Source organism: Gossypium raimondii, chromosome 4, assembly GCF_025698545.1.
Source record: "Gossypium raimondii isolate GPD5lz chromosome 4, ASM2569854v1, whole genome shotgun sequence".
NCBI classification, from domain to species: Eukaryota; Viridiplantae; Streptophyta; class Magnoliopsida; order Malvales; family Malvaceae; genus Gossypium; species Gossypium raimondii.
This window is the reverse complement of record NC_068568.1, coordinates 48,117,496-48,142,591: the sequence shown is the minus strand read 5'-3', so window position 1 is coordinate 48,142,591 and position 25,096 is coordinate 48,117,496. Positions and strand designations below refer to the sequence as shown.

General features: G+C 33.6%; 3 protein-coding genes across 5 annotated transcripts; 1 reads left to right on the top strand and 2 right to left on the bottom strand.

The window, feature by feature from the left end:
• Positions 1-5,574: 5,574 nt before the first annotated feature.
• On the bottom strand, positions 5,575-8,493 carry LOC105779201 (histone-lysine N-methyltransferase, H3 lysine-9 specific SUVH1). Of its 2 annotated transcripts, none has more exons than XM_012602964.2 (2): positions 8,329-8,493; positions 5,575-8,056 (listed from the first exon to the last, which is right to left on the bottom strand). In XM_012602964.2, the coding sequence occupies exon 2, from the start codon at positions 7,962-7,964 to the stop codon at positions 5,970-5,972; it is 1,995 nt and encodes a 664-aa protein (XP_012458418.1). In that variant the 5' UTR covers positions 7,965-8,056; positions 8,329-8,493; the 3' UTR covers positions 5,575-5,969. The 2 variants fall into 2 exon arrangements, with proteins under 2 accessions (XP_012458418.1, XP_012458419.1); XM_012602965.2 differs by having other exon boundaries at positions 5,575-8,080; positions 8,329-8,492.
• Positions 8,494-10,476: 1,983 nt separating this feature from the next.
• LOC128040511 (uncharacterized) lies at positions 10,477-13,482 on the bottom strand. Its single transcript, XM_052629287.1, has 2 exons — positions 13,342-13,482; positions 10,477-11,265 (listed from the first exon to the last, which is right to left on the bottom strand). Exons 1-2 carry the CDS (start codon positions 13,480-13,482, stop codon positions 10,477-10,479), a joined length of 930 nt encoding a protein of 309 aa, XP_052485247.1.
• Positions 13,483-14,435: 953 nt separating this feature from the next.
• LOC105779202 (SUN domain-containing protein 2) lies at positions 14,436-18,007 on the top strand. 2 transcript variants are annotated; one of them, XM_052629775.1, is made up of 3 exons: positions 14,436-14,969; positions 15,156-15,743; positions 17,421-18,007. In XM_052629775.1, the coding sequence occupies exons 1-3, from the start codon at positions 14,652-14,654 to the stop codon at positions 17,718-17,720; spliced, it is 1,206 nt and encodes a 401-aa protein (XP_052485735.1). In that variant the 5' UTR covers positions 14,436-14,651; the 3' UTR covers positions 17,721-18,007. The 2 variants fall into 2 exon arrangements, with proteins under 2 accessions (XP_052485735.1, XP_012458420.1); XM_012602966.2 differs by having other exon boundaries at positions 14,437-15,743.
• The last annotated feature ends 7,089 nt before the right edge of the window (positions 18,008-25,096 follow it).

The window sequence follows — 25,096 nt, the reverse complement described above, 5'->3', positions numbered from 1 at the left end:
ATCTTAACATGTATCACATAACCACTTAATATATATTTTTAAGATATCAAAAGTACCAAAAAGGTGACATCCAAACAACTTACACAACCAAGTTCATACTTAACTTTTTACATAACCAAAACATAAATATCAACATTCAAACCTACTACATGCAATATAATCTGAAATAAACGTTCCAAAAACTACCGAATTAAGTTGGATAGTGTGACTTGAGTATGGATTCGGTCGTCCAACCTTCCAAGTGTCTACAAAATCAAATATTAAAACTACTAAGCTTAATGAAGCTTAGTAAGTTCGACGTACTAAAACGATAAATCTTACTGTCATCCACAACCCCAATTGGTAAATCATAAATGATCAATTCAATGCTCAATGTATATAGAGATTTCATCAAAATTACTCAACAAGTTACCTTACCGAGAATTTCAATCTGACAAACGTTTTACGGATAAGAGTACATCGTCAAATCAAGAAAAACACACTAAATGCTCACACGAGTCAATCCCTCCAAAACACACCAGATGCTCACATGAGCCAATCCCTCCAAAACACGCCAGATGCTCACATGAGTCAATCTCTCCAAAACACACCAAATGCTCACATGTGCCAATCCCTCCAAAACACACCAGATGTTCACACGAGTCAATCCCTCCAAAACACACTAAACAGAGAGTATAACATGAGAGCTCACAACAAATGTTGAACCTCGGTTTACTCAAGTAATATGTATATATATCCCTCCAATACCATATTCACTCTAATGCTCCGTAACACACCAAATCACGATTGTACTCTATCTCGTGTTCAATCCAAACTGATAATTAAAAGTTCAACAGTATATTTCAAATAACCATTCATTATCAACAATTAATAAATATGTACCATGTTATTCTACTCAAAATTTCTTATAGATATTAAATTCTAAACCGTATGAACTTACCTGGACTAAATTGTAGTAGTTGCAAAAGTTCAGGGACTATTCCGTTATTTTTCCTTTTCCACGAGTATCTATGGGATCTTGATCTAAAGTGTAAGATTTCCTCAATTATTAGCATACATTTCATATTTCCATCTATTTTATAATTAATACCCTTTTATTTTTTTGAATATAACCATTTTTACAATTTAGTCCTCTAACTCGAAATTCATCAAATTAACCATTTTCTCAAATCAAAATTCTATCCAAACATACTAGGCCCTTAAAAGTCGCTAGTGAACATTTAATTCATTATCAAACCCTAAAATTCTAACATTTTCACAATTTAATCCTAAAATCAAAATCTAACAAAAATCACTTTACAAATTCATTAAATAACATAATCAGAACTCCAAATACATGGTATTCATAAAAAAAATTCAATACTCATCAATGGAAACTTCAAAATTTTTAACAGAATAAAAAAAAGGTACGGGCTAGTTGGACCTAGTTGCATCGATCTCAAAAACATAAAAATTACAAGAAACGGGAAAGAAATTCACTCATATGCAAAAAAATTTGCTTGGCTGATTCTCGTAGCTTAAGAAACTATGAATTTTGGCTATGGAAATGTAGAAATGAAGAAGAAACCTATTTCTTTTTACTTAATTTTGTTTTAATCTCATTTAAATTACAAATTTGTCATTAATAATCACCTTATTTTATCATTTTCACTTGTTTAACCGTCCAACTAGTTTATTTAGGGCTAATTACCATTTAAGTCCTTCTTCACTTAACTTTCAAGCTATTTAATCAACTAAATGCTATAATTGCTAAACTTTGCACCTTTTACAAATTAATCCTTTTTATTTAATTAACTATCTAAATGTTAATATTTCCGAGCCAAATTTTAATACGACTCTAATGACTCTATAAATATTATATAAAAAATATTTACGAGTCAATACGATAGAAATTTGTGGTCCCGAACCACTGTTCCGTTACCATTGAAAATCGGGTTGTTACATAACCTGAGTCTCCTCGACATACCATGGATAAAACTGATTCTTCAATTCTTTTTGGAACTTTTCTCAAGTCTCAATTGCAGTCTCATCACGTTTCTCATCTGTGGACCTACAACGCCATTAGAAGAAAGCGACATCAGGAAAAAAAATTGTTGCATTGTTTACCTTAGTCGAATCATCCCTCAATGCCATTGCACCGAAGTACTGCTTTATCCCCTAGGGAAAATTGTCCACATCATTCACAGACCTCATCCCCTTAAACCCTTTCGGCTTGGGGACACCCATTTTATGCTTCTTTAGAATCAAAACAAACACCCCTTTTTCCAAATAGAAGCTTTGCACACAGCGAGCTCTTCCTCAAGCTCCTTAATTCTCGACATCATAGCTTCAGTTTCCTCCTTCAAAGCCACGATCATAGCTTTGAGAGTATCATTCCACTTAGTCAACGTATTGGATTATCCATAACGGTATTGAAGGCCCCTCTCATCGCATCCAAATTGGAACTGAGAGCATCCGCCACATATTCCCTTAGTTGCTCTTTCATCGAGTCTAACTCATCGGTCCGTCCCTCAACTACCTCGAGGTTTTCCTTCGCACCACCCATGGATTCCTCTAGATTGACCACTTAAATTTTTAAACCCTCGATCTGGTAATTTTTTTCCCTTTCCACGAGTCTCACTAAGTTCAATTTGCTCGTCTACTCCTTTCGTCATCTCAACCAACGACTTCAAACCTTAGCTCAGATACAAACTATTACAAGACTAAAACTTTAATTTGACAAATCGCACGACCTTAAGCAATTTCTTTATTTCAAATCCGCTTAAGTCAGCCTTAGTCTAAAAAACGAGAATTCACAAAAAAAAAATTCTCTAAGACATTGAAATAAAGTGGAAGCAAGCTTTCAAAAGACAAAAGAACTCAAATCGAACAAAAAAGCCACAAGAAAGCAATAGCACACCATGTATTTGAGTAAATGCTCTCAAAAGTATAATATTTATAACACCCCATACCTGACCCATTCGTCAGGTCCAAGCTACATAATGTCACATTCGTTTCGAAGAAACTACGACCAATTAAATACAAATTTCATCATTAATCATTAAGTTTCATGTATTACATGTAAAAAAAAATTATATATAATATACAAGCTTACAAAAGCTTAATACCATCTCGGGGTCAAACTAGGACTAAACTATAACATTTTCAAAACTTCCCAAGCTAATGTCGCAACTTCTAGAGTTTAGTGTCACGACATTAGAGACAGTATGCTAACTTCACAACCTGAGGCCCAAATTGTAAAGTTTTCGAAATAAAATAGATTTGATGTCGTGACCTCAAATAAGGTCGTCGTGACGAGAAAGGCTGATGTCGCGACATTCTCGAGAATCCACTAACTCCCAAATTCATACATTCCCAAGCTAAAATAAGTCAACAATCGATGGCCTTAAAGACGCCAGTTGATCTTCCAACATAATCAAGACATGTTCAATTTACAATTTCCAAACCATTAGTACCATTTCTATGCATGAGAAAAATCATTCCATATGTTCACAACTCATATACAACCATTTTGACCATTTTCAACATTGAACAAGATAATCCTAGGTACATGTCATTTTGCCAAAATGAAATTAGCTATACAAACTTAGTAGAGTCAAAAATGACGATTCAGATGTTGCCTTCACTTTTTGAGGCTTCAAGGATCACTGATACCTATGCATGGAATAAAAAAAATCGTACGCTGAATGATAAAGCTCAGTGATACTTTTATGATTTACGATAACATAAACATTAATAATTTCTCACAATACATATAAGCAAAATAACCATCCAAATTATGTCCTATAATGCCAAGCAATTCTATTGACATATACACATGTGAGCATACATTTAACAATTGGTAAAGTCAATCCATTCAACATAGTAAAAGAGTTCACTAATTCAAGTTATTTGCCAAATACTTATCTTTAAGCCATACATGAATTACACATTTGTCTTTGACAGTATGTCATTTAATCTCATGTTCATTCAACCTCAATACACCATTTAACTTATCATTCGAATTTATTTTTGGATTTTATCAACTCATTCATATTCGTTTCGACCCTAGAGCTCATTTTCAATTTAATCACATAATAGTTTACATGTTTTCTCTATCATGAATCATATATACACAATATGAATTCGGTCAAAGTGTAATTTCTAATATCCTTATAAGAATTTTAATTTTTTAGATGTATTTGGTTGACAAAATGTATTTATATCATAATGCTCTATATCGATTTGGCAATACAAATTATGACTACATGGTTACATAATTTGAATTTAAAAAACATAATTACTATAAAAATTATCAATAATACTTAAATAACGAAATTAAAATAAAATCATCACATATTTTATATTAGCCAAAGAAAGTAGTTAACAATACAATAACAAAACTAAAATCAAATCATGTGTTTTATACTAGTCCGTAAAGTAGTTAACAATACAATTACAAATAAAATAACAAGAAAATTAGATATCATATGCCGTTTTATCTAATTGTTCTAAATTTATTGATTTATTCCCTAAGATTTAATATATATACATGTTGGTCAATGCTCAGTTTCTTCATAATTTAAATCGAAATTTGAATTTGTAATATTAAAATGACTAAGATTTTTTTCTTTTATGTACTCTTAAAATATAGATCATTCAAATTCCACCTACAAATGAAGCTATAAAGTAGGCAATATGCTAGTGGGATCCAACCTTACTTTGTTAATATAAGGCAACTTTTTTAGATTAACAAATGTCCTTTCAACCACATCTTGAAATTTTAAATATCTCAAATTAAAATATCTCTGTCTTAAATCTATTCTCTCAAATCTAATTTTTAACATTTATAGTTTTTACTATTTTGATCTTTATTAATTTTCTTTAGATCACTTTGACTTTCAAACAACCAAAATTAGATGATAATGCTATCTATATGGAGTGATAGATTGATATCGAGAGAACCTTTGATCGAAGGAATGAGTCACAAGGCAATTTTAACTACATTAATATGATAACTTGTATGAATTACCACACAAGCTATCATGTGAATCCCATTAAAATTTTAACATATTAATTCATTTTATAATCTAAAAGATAATTTGATTAAAATTTAAAGGTTGAAAGTTAAAATGATAGAAAAAATTATAGCCAAAGTGACACAAAATAGAAATTAAATTTATCACCGCGCCAATATTAAATACAAGTATATATATTCGAAACAAGAATATTTAATTTTAATATTTTTATGTACTTAGAGAATCATATTCTAATATTTATATCTCAATATAAATTGCTTTAAGAAAAATGAAAAATCTAAGCACCATATTACCTTTGAAAAGCATCTTTGGGGTGAATGTGAAATGCATTTACAATGAGATCGTTAGGGCGCCAAGCATTGTAGCTTTTCCACCGTTATGACATAAAAATACAAAATCACTTTAAAGACATTATAACAATGAAATACAACACATGAAAAGACATGAATGAAGACGAAAGCTTTATATCTCCACAAAACCATCTTTGATATGAACGTCAAATGCATACAATGAAATCATACTTTAGATATGGCATAATATTTACTACTAAGAGCAATGAAACTTGAAACAACCAATAGTAAACTAACCAAAATTCATAATTGACAAGGATAGCCGAACGGAACCGAACCAACAAGTCTTGTTCCCAAAATATTAATTGGGGTTGGCTGATTCTTAACAAGAATAATGAAGTTAAATACCATGTACTTTGGCATATCCTAACTACTGGAAACATAAACCTTTTTTTTTTTTTAATACAAAAGAAGTAAGATAACGTTCATATACATGGTTTCTATATGTTGTCAGTTCTTCTGCATGTAATGGCAGCCACAGGAAAACTATAATCTGCATCCCTAAAACAAGCTATAAAGAAGTAGAGATGAACTGCATGTATAGATAATCACAAAAGATGAGCGAGATTCCAGACATCTTTCGCCGAATGCAACCTAAACCTCAATAAAAATAACCCCGGCATTTCGGTGATCCACATAAGCATACCTTTCTTCCAGATGTTGTGTTGTCACCTTCAGTCTCATTTTGGCATGGAGTACCATAATCATATGTCAACTCGGTCATAGGAGGTATGCGTTTCTTTGCAAAGAAACAGATATGGAGATAAGCTCCATTATTATGCTCGTATACAATTGGCTGCCAGAAAACATTTGGAGTGCAACTATGATTCATAAATCGAGCTACATTTCCATTGTTCTTTGCACTTATGGTCAGAGGAGATGGAATATCATAATCTTCGGTGGCGTCTGAACTTGCCTCTCCTACTGACTCAGGTTCATAATTCCACTTGAAGGGCTCATAGAGTCTGTTTGTATAAAAAATGTATTCATTAATTTCACCATCTCCATCATCCTGCCTTGCCTTATCACTGTCAAAAACTTCACCAGCATATTCACAAATAAATGCTCCGGCACGAATAGAGTCCCATGACCGGAGACCCCAACCCCTATCACTTGTCTTAAAAACTTCCAAGTGAAATTTCAAGCCACCCTGTGAAACTCTATTTTTGCAGTTCCGAATGCATGGACATGAAGGACCACATTCATATATCAAGGGTTTCCGACATGCTAGAACACCATTGGCAATGTAAGGGAAATCACCTCCATTTTTTTTAATACAAGAGCAGTTAGAATTTCCCGGTCGGCATGCATCATGACAATTGCAGCCTAAAGTAGTTTGCACTAAGTTGAATGATTTCAAATACTTGGCAGTAGCTAAATATGTGAAGCAAGCAGGTCCCTTTTCATCATCAACCTCATTTACAAGTGCAACAGGCGTGATTTCTGCACCTGAAGTGAGGTCAGGAAGAATAATTCCGACCCTGGAAGACACACCTTCTTTCCACTTGAGAATTGATTTCCAAGTTGCAAAAGCACCAGTTTGGCCAGGGATCCTAACCAATTTATACTTGAACGTATTGCAACCTGATTTTCCCTTCTCCATCCACGACTCTTGGATCTTGTAAAGCCCATCATATACATAGACCTTGGACGCTTGAAAGATAGCATCCTTGAAACCCCGAATCACTCTTACTTCATTGCCTCGGTGCAAGCTCTTCTCCAAAGCGAGATTGCCCCTCTCAAGCTTCTGATCAGATGCTTCTTTATCTCTACCAGCATTCCCACCTTGACCACTATATATCAAAATATCAGGATCTTCAGCATCATTATCATACCCTCCAGACGAAACAATGCTTAAAGCCACTAACTCTCCCTCTAACTCACCCTTGATATAGTCAATTCCAGCCATAGACTGAGCATGCAATCCCACCAAACACAACTCCATCCGGAAGAAGAAAATGTCCCCAATTTCAACACCAGGAACAGCCCCAATCCTCTTTTTCATGTTAGTCCGCACCCCTTTACTCATCATCATGTTGCCAGCTTTCAAATCCGATCGCTTAATGATCCCAGAATGCAATTCCACCGCATCTTCCATTTGGCTAAGCTTTCTCCTAAGAGCATCAAACCTCGAAAGCACATTTTCAACCAATTCCCTGTTACCATCATCTCGTTCGGATAAACTAATTCCAGGATCGAAATTAATAGGAGTAGTGAACGATAACTTAGAACCTTTGTCCACCTTTGCCTTCTTCTTAACAGAACTTGATGCAACCAATTTTTGCTTGTGAGTGCCATGTGCAGCATCCATTGGAGATGCATTTTCCACCCTAAATGACCGAATCGGCAAAATGGTTGAAATGAGGCCATTCTGGTTAAGGTCAGGTGTAGATTGAGATCCTTGTGGTCCACTAAATGGGAAAAAGGGCGAAAACCCAGATGGGAAAGGACCATTAGGAGGAACACAAACAAAAGGAGGACCCTCAGAGGTGTCCGGGAATTGAGGAATCAACATACGTAACGGTTTTACATCCAAAACTGTGGATTTATCATTTGAATTTGGCACAACAGTGTTTCCACTTAACCCTCCTTCCATTTCAAATATTCAATCAATCCTTCCAACCTATCTTATCTTTCTTTTTTCCTCAAAAACCAAACATACCCGTTTCAGTTTTCCCCATCCTTGACCTGTTTATGCACAAAATCAATGTCCTGTGTGAGATTAAAACTACATTATATATCAAGCTTTTTAAACAAAACAAGGGTCTTTTTTTTCCCCTTCAAAATCAAAACCAAGAGTATACCTTGTTTCTGTAATACAGAAATCAATATCACAAATAGTAGAAATAACCATTAACAAGAACATACAATTGAAAATAGAGACAATGGAAGAGATATAAGGTTGTACGAGAAGAAATCATTTTATATTATAAAAGAGCAAAAACAAAATAGAAAATTACCAGTTGGAAAAAGTCCAAGGGAATGAAGAGAGGCAGATTAACTTTAAGAGAGAAGGAAAGCTTCGTTGGAAGAACACTTTTTTAAATTTAAAAAAAGAAAATAACTTTTTTTTTTTTATTTTGACAAAGAAAAACCTTCCTTTTCTGGTATTCTGTTGGGGACTTCGGAGCGTTTTGCTCAGGAATGCGACGCACTGTTACCCCAATAATTTTGTTAAATTAGGGTTAAAACTTAGAATTAATTATGAGAATCTAAATGATGTTAAAATGATTATATTTAGAATTTTTATTACTTTTAAAAAGATTGTGTATTTTTTTTCTCTTGATAGAAATAAGATGAAATAACGTAAACTTTTTTTTAATGATTTTGATCATTGAATTTGAAAAGTGTTATTCATTTAAGTTCATTTTATTAATGACTATGAAAAAAATGTTCATTTTGACATTTGTATTTTTTTTTATTCATTTTGGTGCTTGAATTTGACAACTAAATCTGCCTTAGTCATTGAACTTGAATTTTGTCAAGATTTGATTATATGACCAATGTTATTGGAAGAGGACCAAACCAAAGGGATCGAGAAATAATCAATATAACGATATGAACAAAAGAGTTGAACTGATTGACTCGGAAACTACTTAAAATTGGTAAGAATCGAAAATCAAGACAAAAATTGATATTGAATAGGTTGAATCGATTTTATATTTTTAAATTTTTTAGATTTTTATAAAATTTTAATTATTGTTGATCCGATAGTCGAACCGCTTGAACTGGTTAAATTGAGAATTGATGGTTTTACCTGTTCAACCATCGATTATGTTATTAAAATATTGAATATGACACTCTATGATTGTATCGCATAATCATCTAAAACAATTTTATTTTTCAAGTGATGATGTGGCACAATCTCAAAGTGTCACATCATTAAACTTTTAGATTTTTCAAGTTCAAAGATAAGAAAGGACCTAATTGTCAAGCTCAGGGGTCAATGTGGACATACTTATCAAATTTAGGGGCAAAAAGTTACATTGTCCCCTTTTTTTTTACACTCGTTAATAGAATAGGATTAAATGAATAACAATTTTCAAATTCAAGAATAAAAGTGGATCAAAAAATAATTCAAAAACTATTGTTGACCTACTTGTCAAATTCAAAGGCTTAAAGTTACATTATCCCAAATAAGATTATCTTATGACAAAAATACTATATTATTAAATGGCGGATTGAATTTAGTATCATTTTATTTGATTTATCGATTTAATAGTAAAAACACTAAAAACTAAAATTTAATTTTAGCACACTTATGAAATTAAAATACATATTGTTATTAGTATAGACATACTAAAACGTGTTTATCTTTTTATTTAAAGATATAAAGAAAGATTATAATTAATCCTAAGTATTGTATAAATAAAATAAACCAATTAAAATACATTTATAATTTACTCTTGAAAAATACTCCCTATTTTTTTAACTCTTAAAAGATTATAATAATAAGTATTACTAAAATAATTATTAATTAAACTTCTTACCTATGTGATGCATAATTTTTTTTTTGAAGGGTAAAACCGTGATTTCCATAAATCAAAACAAAAAAAAACAGAGTACAACTTTAATCAAACAAATCCATCTGAAATCAACAAAAAAACAGGAAACCCGGTAGAAAAACTTCAGTGCATTCTTGGATCTTCTTCAGTGAACTGAATCCTAGCCTCCAGTGAAATAATCAGGCCAGTCCGAATGAACCCATCCAAATCATTCATCCGTTTGGGAGGCCTCTCTCGTCTCTTCCGCAACCACTAAGTCTCTTCTCGCCGACGGGAAATCCTTCATCCAAAAGGTATTTTCCGATCTGCAACTCCCCTCCCTTGCAATAAAATGTGCCACCCGATTCGCTTCCCTTCTTACATGTTTGAACCTAAGTTGGTGAAAGAAACGCCCCATCGATTTGATATCCAAGATGACAGAATCCAAGTCTGCTCGACCAAACCCTTCCTGGTTAATTTTCTCAATTACCGTTCTGGAATCTCCTTCAACCTCCACTGTGGTAAATCCCGTCTCTTTAGCAAAAAGAAGCCCTTGATAGCAAGCAACACCTTCTGCCATGAACGCGTCTGAGATATGGTCATGATGAGTAACTCCACTTCCCATTACCTTTCCTCTTCCATCTCTAATAATAAAACCTGAGCATGATTTGTTTGTTTGGGTTTGTAGGCTGCATCAAAGTTCAGTTTAACCGACGGCTCTTGTGGTGGTCTCCAACAGTCTGAACCCACCGCCTTTATTACAGGTAATTTCTCATTCAACACTTTCAATTCTTCAACCATGCTTAGAATTTTTGCTATTGAACTCCGCTTTGTTGTTGAGATACCTTCCATCACTTGTTTGTTACGAGCCCACCATATTGCCCAAATCGCTATGACCACCTTCTCCCATATCCTCTCTTCCTTATGTTGAACCAGGTGAATAAACCAAAGCCAAAAAGTCTCCAAATTCAAGTTACTGTCCCAGGAAATGCCTATTCCATCCCAAATTTCTTTTACATTATTACATTCTGCGACCACATGAAGCAAAGATTCTGAACCCATATTGCATCGAGAACAAATTGCAGAGTTTCTAATCCTTCGATTAAACAGTACCTGACCTGTTGGCAAAAATCCTCTTAGAGCTCGCCACATCGTTATTTTGATCTTAGCAGGCACAGATAAAGACCACAATTTTTTAAACACCATTTGGATATCCTCTGATATTTCCGTAGTGTCGCTTTGAGACATTAGCTCTTTATAACCACTACGAACAGTGTATTGACCTGTTTTTTCCCCTCGCCACACTTGACAGTCATCACATCTAGTTTTAGATAGAGGAATACATTTGATCGCTTCCACCTCCTCATCAGAAAAAAGACTGGAGATTAGCTCTTCTTTCCATATCCGATTTTCCTGATCAATTAGATGGCTCACTGTTTGAACTGAATCATGACTAGGTCGTGTGTTAATCTTGTTCCCCCCCAATTGTGGTACCCACCGATCTTGCCAAATCGATATGTTCTCACATAATTTTAAATGTTATGTATTAACTGAATTATATTATATGATTTATTCAAAATTTGCATTAATTTAATTGAAATATATTATGGTAGTTCTCGGAAGTCATATAATAATTGAATTTGGGTGTAATTACTTGTAATTAGATAAGGGTAGGGTGTTCAATTAAATTAACTATTGTAATTGGTGAGTGCCATTGAATTGGGTGTAATTGAAACACCTCAATTACACTTTTCAAATTTTTTGGAGGGTGAGAATTGGAGTAATTACATGAGTAATTACACTTAAATTCGATTACTCTATCACGTTCTAAACACTCATACATTATTTAAATTTTAAAAATTATACAAGTTTAAATTATTAAAATTATATTATAAGTATGAACATGTATGAATGTTTGAGGTGATTATAGCAAAAGCAATTCTAAAGTTATAGTATAAATCCTAAAAGATTCTAAACTTATGGTCAAAAGTATATTATAAAAATAATTTACGTGTTATAAAAGTGCTATAACATACTTATTTATAAAAAGTATGAACATAATTTATTTACGTGTCGATGGTATGTATTATAATTAATATATTTATTCATAAAAATGTTCAAAAATAACTTTCTAAAGTTATGAAAAGAATTATATCATTTATGAGAAGTGCTATGAAAGTTATTAGACATTTTATAAAACCATTTTTATAAAGGTTATATATTATAAATTTTATATTTTTTAACCTTATTTACATATTATAAATAATCTAGCATAAGTTCTTTTCTAAATTAATTTTATATGAGTTTTTATAATCAAAGCTACAGATTGTTTGCATTATGAACTCAAATATTATGTGGTAAATGTTAGTTATTCAAATACAAAAGATTTTCTTGCATCATATCGTGGGATACAATACCATTTGAGAGAATGGAGCCAGACATAAGAACTAGAGACGACTCGTGAACTCTTTAATTTGAGACATTCAAAGTTTTAAAATGTGATTCAAAGGATATTTGTTGTTTCAAAAAAAAGATTTCTCATATTAACATCACCTTAGTATATATAAAAAAATGGTTGAATAGTACTAGCATATTGCATGTTTCTTAACTTCATTAATAGGTGGAATTGAGATGATCCATATTTTGAAAAATATATGAAAAAAGAAGATTTTGATAATATTAATGATACAAATTCAAATTGAATGATGATAAGAAGTATATGATAAATGTTAAAGAACTAATATCCCAACAAATATGGAATGCTAGAGCAATTAGATAAAATTGCATACGATGTTCATTTTCTTGTTATACTTATTAGTAATCGTATTATTGACTATTTTCTTGGACTAATATATTACATATGATTATTTTATTTTAATTTTGTTACTCATTTAGAATTTTTTTATCATACTGATACTTTTTTTATAATAATTAATATTATTTTTAAAAATATAAATTACGTAACTCTATAATTACAATTTGTATTTGTTTGTAATACCAAACACGACATAGGAAATTATGATACAATTACACTCAGTCAACTAAATACGTTTAAGAAATTATAATCCTTTATAACTACTAATGAATAAATATATTAATTATAATGCATAATGGTTTTCAACCAAATGATTCGAGGATTAAATTGTATAACTTGTGACATGGGAAAAGTTGAGCCCACGATCAAGGAGTTCCAAAACAAGCAAACTTGTAGCTCTGTCTTTTTCCCACATAAAGCCATAATGGGTCAAGGGAATTTGGAAGAGGTTACAATCCAAAATACGTTCTTAGATCCTCTCAATTTATTGTTAAAGTCTCCATTTGGCTAAATCAACACAAAAACAAGCTTCGAATTGAAGAGCCACCCGTATCTCCTCCAATCAACACAAAATTGGGTTTATTGGTTTCGACAAGTACTAAAATTGTCCACAGGTTATCCAAGCCGTGATAGTTTCATGCTAAACAAAATCATTGCCCCCCACAGGTCTTTACTGGGAGACCAACTGATAAAAAAGAAGCAAACGTATCATCCATATAAGAACCTGGTCCTACACCCTCATCACTAGAAACATGAGTAGTAGTAGCAACTTCATTCTCATCCCTCCACCTCTTCTTAATCTCATCTACATCCATGACTGTATTTTCTTAGAACAAATTGTATTTTTTGAGCCTAGCCCAATACATTAATTCATATGATGCATCTTATTATCAATTTGGCCTAGAATCATACATATTGTCAACCACTTATCCATACAAGCTGAGATTTAAATTTTAACTTCTTAAGATAACTAATATATATTTTCTCCAACCGATAGAATTTTGAACTCCTTAATATTTCAAAATAGAGTCCCTTTCCCACTAGAATTCACTCTTAACGCCATTGACCAAGACGAGAATGTGATTGTTTTCTAGCTTTCCCTGAAATTCTTCAAGCCACTCCTTTACAGAAAAAGTGATCAATAATACCACAAATGTAACACACCAAAGGGACTCGCTCGTAATTGAAGGACACTTCGAAGAAATCATCTCATTGTCTTCTTCCTCAAAAGGGATTCTGAATATATAGAGACTCTTATCCTCATAAAATTATTAAAAATTTTTTATTATAAAAACTGAACGTCAATAATGGTAATATAAAACGATCGCTAAGAACACACAGATTTTACGAGAAAACCTTTCGGGGGAAAAACTCACGGACAGAGGAATTTCGACTACATTTAACCTTATTCTAATAAATATCAAATAGAAAAGAGTAATTCTATACGGATTCTATTTGTGCAATAAATGTCAAATAAAAAGACAAATAATTCTATACAACCCCCTATTTTATCACTGTATTTTATTTTTTAACAGGTTTTTGTTGCTAATATCATAGTTTAGAAATGTATTCGCGACATCACACAAACTTTTGATCAAGAATTTAGAAGCGAACCCCGAAAAATAGATCATATACCTGCGTTTCATATCCTCTATGGATAATTGGTGAACAAGGAGGCAATTATGGACCCCTGTCATCATCTTCTTGAGATCAAATAAGTGGAAGAATTGGATTAGATAAAGGCCACCCTCAGCAATTGGCTTGATGGATGCTCCATGGCGATGATAAAGTTCACTCCATCGCAGAGATCATTTAATTACTTTTAAATATATAAGTGGGCGGGCCCATGAATCCAAAATAATTTGAAAACCTAGAAGCGCTCTTTCTCGGGACGGTTAAAATTTCCTTATTCGCCAATTTTAAGACCGTACTTATATTACCAGCCCACTCCATTCCTTAGAGCCTGCTTTGATTCCCAACTGCAATGTCCGCATCTACGCTCTCCATTAGCGCCAACCCTGCCGTGTCCGCTCGTCGCCGGCCTGTCCTCCTTGCCGAAAATAAATCGAACTTCGAATCATTGCCCGCCGAACCTAACCCTAATGGAGTTAATGTTGGCGAAGATAAAGCTACCGGCGCCGCTAACAGCAGAGATCTGAGCCACCATTCGGTCCGGGGCGAGGCGTTGAAGGACTTTGGGCAAGCCAGAAAAGTCACTGTGGCTCAAAACTCAAACGTTCCGCTGCGGCGGACACGGAAGGGAGTGGTCAACAAGACGGAGAAACCCCGGTGGCAGACTGTGGTTAGTATTTTTATTAAGAATTTAGTGCTTTTACTTGTTTTGGCTGGGTTAGTTCAGATTATTAGGAGATTGGCTTTGAAATCGGGGGAGGTTAGTAGGGCTGGGACAGAGGTCAGCCTAACCGAATTTGAAGGTAGAGTTGCTGAGGTTGAGAACTTTTTGAAAACTACTGCTAAAATGATACAGGTTCAGGTAGAGGTTGTTGATCGGAAACTTGACAATGAAATTGGTGGGTTGAGGAGGGAATTGAATGAGAGAATAGACGATCAAAGTGTGGCATTGGGGAATTCATTGAAAATATTGGAAGAAAAGAGCGAGGGATTGGATAAGTCCTTGCGTGAATTGAAGAGCGCGAATTTGTTGACCAAGGAAGAATTTGAGAATATGTATGAACAAATGTTTAAAGAGAAGGGTGGAAATGGTAAGATTGAAACGGCAGTGAGTTTGAGTGATATAGGAGCCTATGCAAGAGAGATTGTCAAGAATGAGATTGAGATGCATGCCTCAGATGGGCTTGCCAGAGCCGATTATGCGCTGTTTTCGGGTGGAGGAAAGGTTGTCAGGCATTCCGAGCCCTTTCTTGCTGGAAAGGGAAGCAACTGGTTTTCAAAAGGTAGTCAAAATATGGTTCATCCCGATGCAGACAAGATGTTGAAGCCTAGTTTTGGGGAACCAGGACAGTGTTTTCCGTTAAAAGGAAGTAGCGGGTTTGTTCAGATCAAGCTGCGTACGGCTATTATCCCTGAGGCTATTACTTTGGAACATGTTGCCAAGGTAACCTTTTAGTTTCGCTTACATTGTTGTAAATGTTTTTATTTTGTTAGTTCAACTTATGCATTTGTCTTGCTTTTAGGTTTTGGTTGGTAGGGTGGAAAAAAAATTGAAAGTGTAGAAAAATAAAAGGATAGAAAATAATTTTTTTTTCATAGAAGTGCTGTGTAGGTCAGATGGAAAAATTGAAAGAAAAAGTAATTTTATTTCTATCATTATTTGATAGAGTTGAAAAATAAGATGAAAAAAAGTGAAGGACAAATGTAAACACCTTTCCCTCATTTTCTCTCTTATCTTTTCAACTTGAAAAGATTGGTTTTTATGCATTGGGATAGAAAATTGTCATCTTAACTTTCATTATTCTTTTCTATCAAGCACACTCAAAATTATTTTCTTTCTGGTTAAATTATGCTATTAGTCCTTGTACTTTTGCAAAAATTGTGAATTTAGTCTCTATACTTTAATTTGATCGATTTTAGTTATTGTACTTTTGAATTTTGAAATTTTAGTCTTGACATAAATGGCGGTCATTAATCTATTAATTGGATTTTAGTGAGTAATATTTGGAAATAACAAGTGACATGACATTACACATATGATAATATGTTTGTTGCATCAGATTTTGGAAAATGGTAGAACTTAATTTAATAGTTATCGTTTGGTGAGAATTGAAATTTTAAAATTTGAAAAGTATAGGGAGTAAAAATGATGAATTTAAAGTACAATGACTAAATCACAACTTTCATAAGTAATGGGACTAATGGTAGAATTTAACATTTTCTTTCCACTTTTCTATTCAACCAAGCACACCCTGAACACCATGTAGGTGTGACTAAATCACAACTTTCATAAGTAATAGGACTATGGTAGAATTTAACATTTTCTTTCGACTTTTCTATTCAACCGAGCACACTCTGAAGACCATGTAGGTGCCACTTTTCATTTTGTTTGAAATACCTGTGTACGAGACATATTTAGACATAAGTGAGGGGATACAATACTCTAAGAACCCTCCAAATGTATGAAAATGTTAGAAAAAAATGAACATATCCATGTTGGACACATTTGTATCCAATACTTGCACCTAAATCTGAGCAATATAGCTTAGAGGAATGAGTATATGAAATTCTTTTCTCATCTCATGTATGATCTAACTTGCCTCATTCTGGTGGAGCACCAGAGGAGACAACTATGCCATTTTTCTTTCCCTGTTTCCGAGTTCTACAAACGTCTACCATATACTTTTTGTGCAATAAAAACATATATTTTTCTCTTGCTAAGCTGCGGCATTTTACGATTGAAATGAAAGGCAGTTCCTTTTTATCTTTATTCTGTTGGCTTCATTTTTCATTTAAATTATGGCCAACAAAAATAAACTATATTAACTTGGACATGGGTGTATGTGTCGGGTATGAATATGTTTCCTACACAATTATGTTTAAAATTTTAAAGTTTTTCATGTATTTGTAGAGTACTTGAAGGATCATATTCTCATATTTATGTTTAGATATGCGTCTGACTCAAATGTTAAAAGCATATACACTGAGAAAATGAAGAGTTGTAGTAGCATTGAAAATAAACCAAGGGCTGATTTAGGACTTAAGGAGAGTGCTCGTTTTGTTTCAGCTACCTATCAACATTTTTTAAGTGCTAAATCTGTTGTTGTTGCACTATGAACAGAATGTGGCATATGATAGATCCAGTGCACCCAAGGACTGCCGTGTCTCTGGTTGGATGCAAGGTCGTGATCTTGATTTACCAATTGACCCCAATAAGATGTTTGTTTTAGCAGAATTCATGTACGACCTTGAGAAGAGCAGTGCTCAGACCTTCGATGTATCAGATGCGGGTGGTGTTGGCATTGTGAACACAGTTAGGCTAGATTTCTCTTCCAACCATGGAAGCACTTCACATACCTGTATTTATCGATTGAGGGTGCACGGTCATGAGCCTGACTCTGTTTCAATGGTAAAAATGTAGCCTTGAGGTACATCCGGCCATGCATTTGCTATCTGCATTATTTGTGTAATTGTTATTTTGTGTCTCTGTATTTAGTTAAATAGTATGTAAGTTATTGGACTCACTAGATACAGATTCCCTTCTCCTATTCTTTGCGTAGCAAATGAGTGTGAATGTACTCGTAATTTTCCAGATAGGCACTACTTGAACTAAGAACAATGAGCGAAAATGAACCAGAACCAGAGTGTTTTGTCTGATAGACTTCCACTGATCGTTTCGGGAATTCAAGACTACTCTTTCTTGATTAATTTTTCTTGTCAACTATATTCATTTAGGCATGAATGAGCCTATTCTGTTCACAAATCAAGACCACATTTTTTTAATTAAATGACTTGGTTAGTTGATAGCCCGGATTTTTTTATTTATTTTCTATTTTCATTTTACAAAATAATTTTCATTTTCTATTTTTTGAAAATTGGTAAACACTTTTGATAAATAAAAATAAATAATAGTTTTTAACAATAATTGTCATCTTCTTGCTCCTGCTTGTGGAGTTGAAAAACTCTACTCATAATGCATCAAATATAGATCACCAACTCCTTTTAAAAAAAAAAAAATTGAAAAAATTACTCCTTTGCAACATTTGCTATTTCTTTATTACCGGATATAAGCTGTCCATCACTTGTGTAGCCCCTGATATGATTTGTGTGTCACCTTTGAGAAGCAAATCTGTTAAAAAAAGTCGTGTTCCGGTCACTCATTTTAAGCCAGTTTGCCCTTCCCTGTTGCTCCCAATATATTCTTCTTTTTCAATCTCTATATTAAGGTGCAATTTAGTATTACTCAGCTCCCCAAGGGTCTCATCATTTCTTTCTTCATTTTTTAAGTGAGCAATTCGCCGATGAAGCTCCCTCAATACACCATTCTTTTGCTTCTTTAATCAATATTCCCAACTTTGCAAACCTGCACATAGAAGTGTAAGACGAGTTGGGGCGTTACCATAACTACTATCCTACAAATGACGAAATTTCGATTTACAGGAATATTCCAAAGTCCACCATGTCTCAAATCGGAATCTACGATTTGTAAGTCTCTACTCTTCTTGATCAGTGATTAAAAATAAGGGACAATGATAGGAGAAGGAATGCAGCAGATGTCTAAGAGAAAAATTAGGAAAAAGTAGCCACCAAGCCGAGTTAGCTACTCCACGATCTAATTGAAACTCAACCAAGGTAGTTTGAAAATCCCCCATTCCTCCTTCATCTCGTGGCAACCCTCCTTTCTTCCCGAACGAATATAATATCTTATTGAAATCTCCGCAGACCAACCAAGATCTTGATCTCGCCCCAAAGGTTTTAGAAGATTCCAAGACTCTTCTTTAAAGTGCACATAAGGGGAACTGTAAAATCTAGTCAGCCGCCACTTCATACTATTTTCATCATCCTAAATCTCCACATCTATATGATTTTTCAAAAAAATTCTAAGAGCTATTGTGCTCCCTGTATTCCATCCAAGGCTAAGACCTCCTATTGTACCATTAGTTGACACATCAATACCATTACCGAAACTACATCTCTTACACACTTTTTCCATCCGGTTTGAATTAAGTTTTGTCTCCATAAAGAAGACAAGTTGGGTATGATAAATTTTCAGCGTATGCTGAAGTCTCTTTATAGCCGGTGAACTCCCCAATCAACGAACATTCCAACACATGATTTTCATTGCTTAAATATGCTTAAAAACTTGATATTTGATTAAAATTGTATGTGAAGATTTGAACTTGCTTTACTAGTGGAAGTGAATTAATCAAACTACATTGTACTCTTGTAGTTAAAAAACCTCTTTTAAATTGTTTTATATATTTTTTTTGTTTTCTACTCACGCGTGCATGTGGTCAGCTGCACACAGAAATAAATAAATTCGCACGTTGAGCAAAAGAGCTCAATGGTGCTAACATAATATGAAAACAATACATATCCAAATTAAACATATAATTTATAATCTCATATGTAACCATTCAATATTAACAATCATTGTCTCATGTTTACTTCATTTATTTTCTCTTATGAATTCTTCATTAGATTTAAGTTCTATATGACAACTTATTGATAGGTTATTCAAACTTTGCACTATCATATTTGGTATCTACAATCGAAACAATCATAAACATCAATACAATCTCAATATCATTAATACATTATGATGTTCTCAATTCAATATCTATTACTCAATTTCACCAAATCGAGTAGCTCAACTTGTTCTGTAGCATCACAAGCCCTCAGGGATCCTATTATACGATTTATATGATTTTTCACAAGATATGATTCACCACACTTGTATTTATTTCAATTACTCAAGTCAATCATAAGTTGTTATTTTCATAAGTAATCTAATATATATTCAATCACATAGTACACAATTTGAGGCCCCTATTAACTAAACACGGGCTTAAGACGAATACATGGACTTAAGCCCCTAACACTCCATGATAAGCACCAAAGTGTTGATTAGGCATATATGCATTGATCCCTCTAACACTCCATAATAACAGTCACACCGAAGTGCCAGTATGCTCCTACTGAAGATATACATGAATCCTATGGCATACCAACTATACCCGACTCTATCCAAGACGTTTAATAAGGTATGCCACACTCGGTTTTCCTTAAGCCCAAATATTAAAATAATTGGGGGTTAAATTGAAAGAACCCATAAGTTGGTGACTTCTACTAAAAAATCAAGAAAACTTAGTTGCTAATTTGGACATAGTTGAGTTCCAATTCTGGTTCAGTTGGATGAGAACATCTCGTTCTTTAGTGGGAGATAAAATGATTACTAATGGATGGATTTTATAAGGTTGATAACTGTGAAGGGCTATAAATAGCTGAGAAGTAAATTCCCGAGGTGAATTCTTCTCAATTCTATTTTATTTTCTTCTCTTCTTCATCTTCTTCTTTGGTTGTTCCGAAGAAGAGATAATTACGAGAAGCTCTACATGAAGTGATGATCATGAGGTTTGACTCAGAAAAATAGAGAATCCAATGAGCTGGTAAGGTTCTAAATCCTCGGTGTTCATAAATTTAAGAAATGAAGTTAAAAATTTTTAAAACATTTGAGGGGTTCTACATGTTTCTGGAGACTGAGGTTTGAAGCTGGAATGCTAAGTTTAATTGATGACTTTTGTTGTCATGCTTAACTTCGAGGAGAATGGAAACTCTGGCATTGGGAAAAGCTAAATTGATGATGCAAAAAAGCATCAAATGAGTTTCTATACTCCATTCCTAGAATGTTGCATGTCTAGCATGAATCTATGTTGAGTTCAAAGAGAGTTCTGTGATTTATGATCTCTACTGATTGAGAATGCTATGCATGTATAAGATTGTGTATGTATATGAGTATCGACAAATGTATTTCAATATGCATGAAATTATTATGACTCCATGCCTATATGTAGCGTACTCTATGATAATATGTTTATGAAATGCATGTATTACATGTTTATAACAATGGAGTACAGAGGAAAAGTTATTGACGGGTTAGATGAAGTTAGGATTTGGTGATGTGGACGATTGGGTAGATGGTTTTCGAAAATAGAATTTTTGTTTACCGCAATCCAGAATTTGCTTGGTGCAAACTGTGATGTGCGAAGCTCCGGGCCTTGTGGAGGGGACACTATGGTATTCGAGCATCAATGTTAGAAGTGAGGTAGAATGGATGGGCTATAAAGGGGTATAATGTATAAGACCATAGCTCGACTATGGCAACTTAGAGAGTCCACAGAACATTAAACATGGGGTATGATGTCTAAGACCACAACTCAACTATGACAACATTGAGAGTTCACCATGATATTAAACATCGAGTATAATGTGTAAGAACCTAGCTCGGCTATGGCAACGTAGCGAGTTTGCCAGTACATTAAAAATGGGGTATGATATGTAAGACCATAGCTCGACTATGGCAACAAAGAAAGTATGCTAGATCATTAAACATGGGGTATGATGTGTAAGACCTTAGCTCGGCTATGACAACATAGAGAGTCCGCCAGGACATTAAACGGGGGTTTGATGTGTAAGACCATAGCTCGGCTATGGCAACATAGAGAGTCCACCAGGACATTAAACATGAGGTATAATGTGTAAGACCCTAGCTCGATTATGACAACATAGAGATTCTATTGGGATAATAAAAATGGGGTAGTCCGTTGAGACAATAAACACGGGTAGTCTGCCAGGACATTAAACATAGGATGAACCACTGAGATAGTAAAAATAGAGTAGTTCACCAGGACGATAATCATGGAAAATCACACAAACAAGGTAGAAAAAAAATGCAAGTGTTGGCAAGCGATAGATAGCAGTTGAGGAATCCGTCGAAAAAGACAAAGGTAATAGAAATGGGAAAAGTCTTCCAAAACAGTAGATATGGAAGTCAGTAGGGCATATGGTGGTAACCAACATGTAACAACCCAATTTTAGTGGTGTCGAAAACAGTGGTTTCGAGACCACGACTTCGACAAGTAAGTTATTATTTTAATATTTATTTAATGTTTATATGGTTAATTTAAGGTAGTATTAAATTTCTATTAAGAAAATTTGAAGATTAAATGGTTAATTAGGTAAAAATGACCAAATTGTGAAAGATGCAAAAGTTGGCTTCTAATAGTTAAATGGATTGAATGGCTATTGAAATACAAATTAATGGACTTAGATGGTATTTATACCATATGAAAGGTTAATGGACAATTATGAGTTTATTTTTGTCATTTTGTAAACTAATAAACTAAGGGTAAATTAGTAATTAATAAACAAATCTTAAACTAAATTAAGCAAATAGTGTCATCTTCCTAAAATTCTTCTCTTTCACCAAAATTTAAGAAATAAAACACCATTTTTATGGCTTAAAGGTTCGGCCAACATAGGAGCATTGTATGGTAAGATTTTGTGACCCATTTTTAGTGATTTTTATGTTTTTGAGCTCGTTTTAGCTTAATCTACCTAACCAGGGGTTCACTTGCAAAGTTGTTAAAGGCTGAGGGACTTGCAATGAATGAATTTGATGTGTTTTTATGTTAGTGGATAGATTATTAATTTTGATGGTTAAATGAACATGATTTGTTATGTGAATTTTATTGAATTTAGGGTTTAGGGATTAAATTGTTTAAATGGTAAATTCATGAATTTTGAGTGAAATGAGTAAAAATGTGGATTGATATAGGTATAGGGAAAATCGACTAGCATGTTTTGGGTTAGAAAATTGGTGAATTTTCAAGTTATGGGCTTAAGGACTAAGTTGTATAAAAGTTAAAATATTAAGGATAATTTTGTAATTTTACATTAATATGAATTATAGATTGAATTGAAGAAGTACTTAATTGAATGAAATTATCTATTTAAATCAAGATAAACAACAACCGGACTTAAATAAAAGAAATGCAAAAGCTTTGGATTAATCTCCAACTCTACTTTTACGGCTATAGTTATCGAGGTAAGTTTATATGAATTATAATCTTATTAATGATAGTTTGATTGATTATTTGTTATATTATATTGGTTACAAATTGACTTGAATATATAAATAGATCGACATTTTGAGTAACTGACGGATAAATAATCTCGTTTGAACTTTAAGAATTCTTAGGATACAAATGACATGTCATTAGGGATTTCATGTTTTGGGTGTTGGTTTTGAATGTCCTACCAATGGATGAGGTCCTACATTTGTTGCGGATTCTCCATAGCTCGTGTGAGCAGCATTGTGTAGCTATCATTTTGACCCACAGCTCGTGTGAGCACTATTGAAAAGGAAAGGTTACGATTATATGGAAAGACACACTATATGTAAGCATTCCCAGGTATTTAATGAAATTCTAGATGGTTCAACGGGTAAGTAAAGATAATTGGCAAGACATGTGTTCAAATGGATAATTGCTCATAAACTTATGAAAAGTAAATTTGGATGAATACAAATTAATTGAAGGGAACTAAATGATTATGTGATGAATGTTATGTTCATGAAGATTCTTTTGTGAAATGGTTGATTTTCTATATGCATTATACATGACTAATTTGTGAGTCTGGTGATGCTTATAGGATTGTATTAAGCTTATAAGTATGGTAAAATGCACACTTTATAAATTGAGCTTAAGAATGGTAAGTTATGTTTGAGTTTATACGAGCTTACTAAGCACTAGTTGCTTATGTAGTTATTTTTTTTTGTTTCGTAGATTATCGAAAACTCGACCGGTTTAAAGCTTGTCAGCGTACTATCACACTATCCAGCAATCACCTTGGTAGTTTTTGAGTCATTTTGGCCAAGGTTATAAATGGCATGTATAGGACTTTATATAATGGTAGTTTGAATGTGTTAATGATTAATATGAATATGCTTTTGGAGTATATATTTTGTTTGATGGACTTTTAATGCGTTGGCAAGTTTATGACTTTTGATCATTTTTAAGTATTTTGTAATATATGGTCCTTTTGGTATGTTTATTATGAAAAGTGAAAGCTTATAATTGATGTCATTGGGTAGCTAAATTGATTGTGTTTTGTGCTTGAGATGTGACATTATAACCTTGTTTTGATTAAAGTTGTTTTGGTATAAACGTGGTGCCTTTGAATGACATATTAGGTGAAATGGGTTGATTGAATTGGTATGTTTATATGTGTTTGAAAGGTGTTTAGGTCTATTGAATGTATGCACAAATGGAGTGGAAGGTTGGGCAAGTTTTGGTCTTAAAATGACTTGTTTTTAAAGTCAAATTATGTAGTACACGGGCTGTCACACGGCCTGGCAACACAGCTGTGTATCACTTATTATTTCACGTATGAGTATCACACGGCTGTGTCTTAGGCCGTCTGACACAAGTCAGAGAGTTACACAGTCTGGCGCATGATCTGTGACACGACCGTGTGACTTAACTCAGTGAGTTACACGGTTTAAGACATGGGTTGGGACACGATCGTGTGTCCCTTTGTTCGAGCACCACACGGTCTGGGCTATGTCACACGGCCGTGTAACCCTTATTTTCAAAGTTTTCAACTTTTTCTCAATTTTTTTTGATTTGTTTCAAATTAGTCCCGAATTGTTTCTAAACAGCTTTTACGGCCTCGAAGGCTCGATTTCAAGCCCAAAGGTATATTTTTGCTAGCTTTATGATGATTTTTATGTAATTATTGTTAACTGACATTACTGTTCTGATTGTACGGTAATGCTCTGTAACCCTAATTCGACGACGGAGACGGGTTAGGGGTGTTACACAATAAGGATCAAATATGGGAATGATGTGATAGTAATGCCTTGTATAGAGACAAACGAAAGAGGATTTATCCGAGGATCGGAGATAAGGATTATCCATTAAGAATCGCTAGAAAGTGCTCAAAGGAACTTTGTAT